At 52.7% G+C, this 7,923-nt stretch overlaps 1 protein-coding gene across 2 annotated transcripts in view; it reads right to left on the bottom strand.

The window, feature by feature from the left end:
* ADAMTS9 (ADAM metallopeptidase with thrombospondin type 1 motif 9) overlaps positions 1 to 7,658 on the bottom strand; it is a 181,552-nt gene extending 173,894 nt beyond the window's left edge. For both annotated transcript variants that reach the window (XM_062201207.1, XM_062201206.1), the window contains exons 1-3: positions 7,544 to 7,658; positions 6,539 to 6,930; positions 822 to 984 (exon numbers count right to left, since the gene is read on the bottom strand). In XM_062201207.1, the coding sequence (XP_062057191.1) occupies positions 822 to 984; positions 6,539 to 6,930; positions 7,544 to 7,658 (670 nt within the window). The remainder of the gene's footprint in view (positions 1 to 821; positions 985 to 6,538; positions 6,931 to 7,543) is intronic.
* Positions 7,659 to 7,923: the final 265 nt, after the last annotated feature.

Consider the following 7,923-nt stretch of genomic DNA (forward strand, 5'->3'; position numbering starts at 1 on the left):
GGAGTATTTTAACACCCTAAACACAGGCACAAATTGAGGGTTGATTTCTAAGATAAGCCATCATCAGGCAGAGGGTAACTAGGCTGTGGAGATGGCAAAATGGTCGGTCCTTGCAAGACTGCAAATGTGGAAACTCAGGCAAGCAGCAGAACTCCCTGGCACACACAATGAAATATCCCTGATGATGGCCAAACACGACAGCCCAGACCTCCAGCTATCTGGCGTGATGGAAGGCCAACAAGCAATGGACATCCAAGGATATGACTGAAACCTGACAGTGCAGGGCCTAGCCCCCTGCCCACGGCCCCTGCAGCCACAGAACCTCAGCACAACCACAGAACCTCAGCCACAGAACCTTAGCCCAGAATAATTCCAATAACCACACAGACGTCTCTTTGAGTTCCTTGTGTTGTAACCCTACGTAGCACAAACCAAAAGCAAGACCACCCGAACAGAAGACACCAAGAAAATATAAGCAGTTGCTGTTTCAATATACTGTCATCACAGCCTCAAGACATGACTCAACTTAACCCTAAAGATGAGCAACTTGAAACAGAAGAGGCAACTCTGCCCACAGAGGGCTTGGATCAAGGCATTCTGAGTACCAATTCTGTGATTTCTTGGCCGTGCCACCTTGGACCAGGTGATAAATCTCTCAGCAGTTTCCACATCTTTGCAGTGGGGATATACCTACCTCACTGGAAGACTGAATAAGTGGCAGTGGATATGGTAGCACTTGGTACACGGGGAGAGATTTCTGAAATATGGAAATCAGCCTATCTCCCCAGGCTGGATTCTCCACGTAAGCAAGAAGCAAATACCTGGGGTGTCACATGCACGCCTCCCGGGTGTGGGCTGTCTCTGGGGAGGGCTGCGCCTGTAAATGATGTGGGGTTTGTTTTGTTCCTCTTCATCCTCTTGTTCATCGACGGACAGTAGTGGTTCAATAAAATAATCCCCATCATGGGACCGGAATGTCCCCAGCTGCAAATGAAGAGAGATGAGAGGTCAATGGCACATAACTCGGCCACTGGGAGGAAAAAACAAGGGATCAGTTCCAAGTGGAGACAGAGTCATTCTGCCCAATCCCTTTCCCAGGACAGCTGCTTAAACTGAAAGTGCTACGACACATGCAGAGCAGTGGCTTCTTCTCAGTCTCTGCTATGTTAGTACCTTATTCTTGACTTGGCTCTGGTTTATTGCACCTGTTATCCCAATTCGTGTCTACCCAACACTTCCTTGGTACTCAAATTCCAATCATATCATTCCTGCAGGCTGCTGAAAGTGTGTCTCTGTGTTAGGACAGCCTGGAAACTTTGGAATAAGTATGAGCTTCAGAGGGAGAAGCTGGGCCATAGCAGCCTTCTATCTGATTCAAATTCAGGAAGCATATGTTGTCTGTGACGCCTTCAAGGTGGTGCCACCTGCAACTGTGACACATGGGTCATTGTGCCTTCCCTTTCTCACCGTGGAATGAGATGGTGTAAAGCTCTGGAGGCAAACCTCCCTAGGTTCCAGTCCCAGCATCACCACCTTCCCACCCACCTTGAGAAAAACTATTAACAGCTCTGAGCTTCAGCTTCCTTGTTTATCACTTAGGGACAAAGACGCAGACTGTGAAGTGTTACTGTGCCAATTAAGTGTGAAAATGCATACAAAGTGCTTAGCAATGGGTCTAACACCCAGCAAGGGCTCACAACACATTAGTGGTTTGGTGTTGCTGGTATTAACCTCCAACCACCAGGATACAAGTGGCTTTTGCCAATCATTCTAGGCACCTTGAAAATGGTAACTTTTCCCCGTCTCTTCTCCACATACCTGTAAGTTTTGCAAATGATAAATGATGCCTCAGGGTTTCACCCAAACCAAACACTGAAAAGCTCCTATGGCATGTGGGAGGTGGTGCTTAATGGGAGAATACGAGCTTTTCCCTCTTTCACACTGTCTCATTTCCCACATGGAAAAAAGTCACAGACCGTCTACCTTCCCCGGACAAAAGGGAAGTGACCATTCCTGAAGGTTAGCATCAGCACCTTCAGTATCTGGGAGCTTGCTAAAAATCCCAAGAGCTGTGCTCCACCCCAAATCTAATCTACTGAATCAAAACCTCTGGGCTAAGCACCAGGAACTGCAGTTTGAAATTTTTAAAAATTTAGTTGTGAGGCACAGACAGAAAGACAGACAGGGACAAAGTGAGAGTGAGTGAGAAACAGAGAGAGAGAGAGCTAGAGAGCTAGAGAGAGAGAGAGAGAGTGAGAAGACAAGTCAGAGACAGACAGTGCTCCTATCTGATAATTCATTCCTCAAAGGCCCACCATAGCTGGGGCTGGGCTGGGGCTGAAGCTGGGAGCTGGGAGTACAATCCGGGTCTGCCATGTGGGTGCCAATCACTCACTTCTTTTATTCATCATCTCCATCTTATTGGTGGAAGCTGGAGTCAGGAGCCAGATCTTGATATGAAACCCAGGGTCTCAGACATGGGATGGGCACCTTAAGGGCTAAAGCCAAACACCTGGCCCAGGAATGGAGGTACTGCCAAGCTCCCCAGGGTAATGTCATACATGAGAAGGTGTGAGACACCCTAGGTTAAGACAGTGGTTCCCCAAATCTGGGAGCATCAGATTTTTGGTCCATTTCTTTAAATTGGATTTGGAGCACCATCTAACATTCAGAGAGAAGGAATTTCTGGGGATATGGTCAACAGTCCTTTTTTTGTTTCCTTTAAAGTTGTCCACATGATTCATGAGCTTAAAGAGAAGACAGCTCTACTGTGATCAGACTAAGAGACAGAGCACCTGGTTCTGGAGAAAAAGCTGTTGAACAAATTGATTCTCACTCAGGTACCTCTGCCTGGTTTTAACAAACAAGCCCTGGTGTTCCCTGGACAAAGAACAGGGCATGTTCTATGCTACAGCATGTGGAACCCACCCAAACAGGACTAGCAGGCAGCAGCCTGAGAGTACATCTGGTGAAGATCTGCCACTTTCATTGGTAAATGGGGAAACTGAGCCACAGAGAGAGGAAGTGACTTGTCCAAAGTTCAAGAACGCTAGTGCTGAGTCCATGACAGGACTTCAAAAAGTTCATGGGAAATGGAACTGAAAGTCCAGTTCATTTTTCTGCAAAAACGTTTTGAAATTTGTACGTAAGAGAGGTCTTCAACAATTCATGAAATACACATGCTGTGAAAAAAACTATGCACAGATTTCAAAATGTTTTGCATCGAAATAAATTTACCTCTAATTGCATCTTCCATGGGCTTCTACTCCTATAAAACTCACTATCCTGGCATTGGGTCAATGTCTTTTTAACAAAACAGCCTCGCTCTGAGACCTTGGACAAGTCCCTAGCTTTCAAAGCCTCACTGTTCTCATCAGCACAATTAGTTATTTGGAGGATTGGACTGTTAGGACCTAGATGAGACACTGCATATATGGAGCCTTATCACAGCACCAAGCACAGAATTAAACCGCAATAAATGGTAACAATATGACACCAAAATTAACGTCACTGTTGATTTCACAGAACAGTTGCTGAGCCAGAGTTATTTTGTCTGGTATCTTTTTTCTAAAATACAAGGATCCTGTAGTGAAGAAACACGAGTTGATGCTGATCCCACTGCCAAGGAGAAATGAACAGACCATGCATGCCAGGAACTTCAACACAAAGAGAATATCCTAAGCTTGTGTGGATCTGTGAAGGTGGAGAGGGAAAGAAGCCGTCAGTCGGGGAGAAAAGGTCTCTTGGGGATGATACAAATTTCACTTTAAAAACTTTCCTGCTAATGTGGGTCCTGGGTCACAGCAGTGATGGCTCAAGTAACTGGATCCCACCTGTGGTTACAATCGGAGGCTCTTTTGGGCGTGAACCTACCAATGAGAACTGCCTTTCTCTATCGGTCTTTCCGTGTTTCTCAGGCTCTCAAATAAAAATAAATAAATAAAAAGAAGTATATGATTTGGGCATAGGAAGCTGGGTGAGAGGATCAAGTCCATCTGAAGACACACAGGCCAGGAGGTGAGCCTAGGACTGGAGTGGGAGGGACTCTGAGAATGGCACCTACAATAAGCCTGAAATATGCACAGGATTTGTGGGGCTCAGACTGAGAAATGGGAGAGACCCTGGATGTGAGCCGTGTAAGGGAGCCAGAGGAAGGAGCCTGGGGGGAGGGGGAGGGGTGTGCTCTGTAAAGTGTGCCAACGTGGTGGAAGTGATCTGGCCGATACCTGTTCCGAATCTGTGTGCACCAGGAATTGAGGACAAAGATTGGAGCAGCCTGGTGGAAATTTCTTAGCCACTGGTCTGAATGAGAATGCGAGAGAACAGAAAAGAGGACTGGAAATAGGGTGAGGATATTCCTAAGAGACCAGCCACACATCTGAGATGAAATCCAGGGAAACTGATGACTGATGTGCTGGGGGAAGGGTTGTCACCATCCCCTCTGAAGAGTGCAAAGATTTCCGGGGGCCAAGCACCAGGAATCTCAGGATGCTACTCTGCAGGATGGTAAGGAGACGCCTTAGGAGGAAAGATAAATTCCAGGAGGAAGCCACAGGGATGGGGGTCTTGGAGCTGGACCACTGGCTGAAGCGACAAACAGCTCCTGTGCCTGTCTTGAAGGTGCATGTGACCCCCCCTTCTCCAAAAAAGGCAGATGGCAAACCAAACAGAATAGGAAGGGGGGTTATCACAGTCTGGGCGGTCGTTTCTGCAGCCTGGGTTCTCATTTCCTAAGGAGACCACGTGCACGTTGCCACCTAAAACTGCCAATGGAAATGAAGGGCCTGCGCAGCAAAATATTTATACAAGTGCTGGGGCCACTCGGATTCAGCGGCGTGGAGGCGGGGAGAGAGGAGGAGTAAAGACTGTTTACAAACTTGACTTCCACGGGCAGACTTAGCCCTGCCGTCCCACAATTGGGGTTTGCTATCCGGGAATCCGGGGGTGCTCGGATGCTTGGAGCTCAAACGTCTGACTTCTCCCCCCCCCAAGGCCTTAACCTTTCAAAGAGACGCGGAGGACTACAGCTCTAGGTCTCGGGGCAGGGATGACTCAACGCAGCACCCCCTCCCCCTTCGCCAACCGGTCTCCGCCTACCCCCAACAACCTCCACACAGCGCTGTGGGCGCCTACGCTCCGGGGCTCGGCTGGGGGCAAAAGGGGCTCAGCTCCGTCCCGCATCCCAGCAGGCTACACCTGCCCCCTTCCGGTCTTCAGAATCGCCTGTGCCCCTCCAGGTCCTTCCACCGAGCGACACGGAGGATGAGACACAGGGGACCCGCGAAGAGCAGTGCGCAGAGCAGGCAGCCGAGCACCTCGGGTAAGTGCCCAAAACCCCAGTTAGACCAGGCGATGGGGGAGGGGAGGGCAGGGATGCTCGGGGAAGAGTGAACGCATCACGGGCACAGAGTCCAGGACCCCCTTGGCGCGTAGGACGCCATGCGTTGGGAGAGCCCGACCCGGGAAAGTTTCTGCGTCATACTCGCGTGGCAAAAACGCATGTCGCTTGGGAAAGTCAGGGAGTGTCCTCACTGGGGTCAGAACCTTACAGCAAGTCCTGAAGTGTCGTTTGGGAAGGGGTGGGGAGATGCCCTGTAGCACAAAATGGGGGAGGGGGGCAAGTTTGGCTGGGGGGAGGGGGAAGGTCGGGGAGCAGGAAGCCGGGGTCCCAACTTGTATTCCAGCTAAGTGCGTATTTGGTAGCGCAGGGAGATGACTCCCCAGCTTTCTTCCCCAAAAGAATTGTGCGCCGCAGGCTCTTTTCCGATCTCTAGGGACCCCAGAGGTGGCAGAAACCCCAGAAGCGCCGCATCTTGTCCTGGCAACCTTTCCAGGCTCCCGTTCTCCCGACTGCTACTAGTCTTGGCCACCCCGCCAGCAGGGTGCAGAGTCGGACTGCGCTGTGCCCCCACCCTCAGCTTCCACCCTAATTCAAAGCGTCCGGGGCAGACTCCGCCTTCTCCCCCGCCCCTAGAGCCCTCGGCCCACCCTTCCGTGGCTGGGACAGGACCTGCTCCTTGTCAATCCGGTTCCTTGAGCGTGATAAAAAGCCCCCCCACCCCGCCCCAGAACGCGAGGCCTCTAGATTACGCACCGCCTTCCACCACACACACACACACACACACACAGAAGGAACTCCCAGTTCCCTGGCCAGGGATCCTCGGGCCACAACCCCGGCTCAGGACGCGCCAATAAGGAATCGGGTGCGTCCTGCGCTCAGCTGCTCCGCTCCGGGGCGGCCAAGTTTGCTGCAAGGAAGCGCCAACTCCAGCAACTTTTTGCGAGTTCAGAAACCGACTGCCAGGCCGCCTCGCAGCGGTGGGCAACGCGCACCAGACCCCAGAAAGCTCTGAAACGTCCAGAAGCCCCCGGGGAGGTTTAAGGGCGCGCGCAGAGGTAGCCTGCAAACCGCAGGCCGCGCGAGTAATTCTCCAGCTGGCACGTATCGCCCGCGCGGAGCCTCTGGGCACAGTGAGAGGGCTCCAGGTCTTTACGAAGCCGGCGGGGACGCTCCGGGGGGGGAGGGGCGCCCACTTACCATTCCCGAGCAGAGGCTGATGACCGCTGTGTGCTCGGACTTGGTATTGACATGGCCTTCGTAGAAACAGTGCTTGAGTTCGGCTTCGTCTTCGGAATAAAATTTAGTCTGGTTCACCCCGGGTACCCCGAGGAGGGTGACAGTGAAGAGCGGAGCGATAAATCCGGCTTGGGCGGTGAGATTAAATAGAAACTGCTGGCCGAAGGCGGACAGGCGGTAATGCGCCTGGGAGGAGGTAGAGGAGGAGGCGAAGGCAGGCCAGGGATCAGAGGCAGAGTTAATGCTCCGTCGCCGCCTTTTGAAGTGCACGTTCGTGGGAAAGGGTTCTCCGAGAGCGTTCACTCGGACGGGAGACGCGATTTCGTATTCGCTCAGGGTCTCTAATAATTTTGCTGCGGAGAGAAGAGGAGGTATAGGAATCGATCATTCATTCCTCCCACCCGAAGTTTTAACTTAAGGAAGATTGGGGGTGGGGGCACTTTGTCCTGATTTATTTTCCAGCCCCTTCAAGTCCATCAATCCCGTCACCTTTAATCAGTGGACAAATATTTGCTGGGCACCTACTATGTCCCCGTAGGAGCCCAGAACCGTGCTAAGCGCTGGAGATAGACCACGATGTGCCAGATAAGGAACAGATCAGAAATCTTACGATAATGTCAGATCCCGGTCAGTACCCCCAATTAAAAAAAATAGTGCCGCTATCTGGCGCCCCCAAGTAACTTGGCAGCGAGTGTGGGGGTGGGGAAGGCTAAAGATCAGGCTGAAAAGCGAGGGGCGAGGGGGCTCGCCTCAATTCTTTTCCGCGGTCTCTCCCTAGTCATTGGCTGGGGATGACCCAAAGAAGGGAGAGGCTCCAAAGCGGGAGGTAATTCTTTCTAGGAAAGAGAGAGAGAGAGAGAGAGAGAGAGAGAGAGAGGCCTTCGCCACGGGGTACCCCGCCTGGGAGCGAGAGCGGGGGAGGTGGCAATGCGGGCGGCGGGGTCGCTGGGGCCGCAGCCTCGTTACCTTGCCTCGGGTGCAGCCTGTCCTTGCGCACGGTCGCCGCGGCGTCGGGGCTCCCCATCTCGGCCAGGTCCCGCACCAGGAGCGTTAGCAGTGTGGCCCAGGATACAAACTGCATGGTGCTCCCCACCCCTCCCCCGCCACCCTCACCCCCCTCCCTCCTGCCCGCCTTGGCTTCGGCGGCGACGCGAGGCAGCGGCCGCGGAGAGCGCGCGGAGCCCGGCGCCCGCCGCCAACTTTTGACTTTAGGAGTCGCTGAGGTCTCGCCGCGAGGGTCCCGTGTGCGCTCGGCTGAGCAACGCTGCCGCCTGCCGAGAGCTGAGCCGCTCGGGCCGCAGGAGGAGCCGGAGGAGGAGGAGGAGGACTGGGGCTCGGCTGCTCGG

This window comes from Lepus europaeus, chromosome 9, assembly GCF_033115175.1.
Source record: "Lepus europaeus isolate LE1 chromosome 9, mLepTim1.pri, whole genome shotgun sequence".
In the NCBI taxonomy this organism is placed as follows: Eukaryota; Metazoa; Chordata; class Mammalia; order Lagomorpha; family Leporidae; genus Lepus; species Lepus europaeus.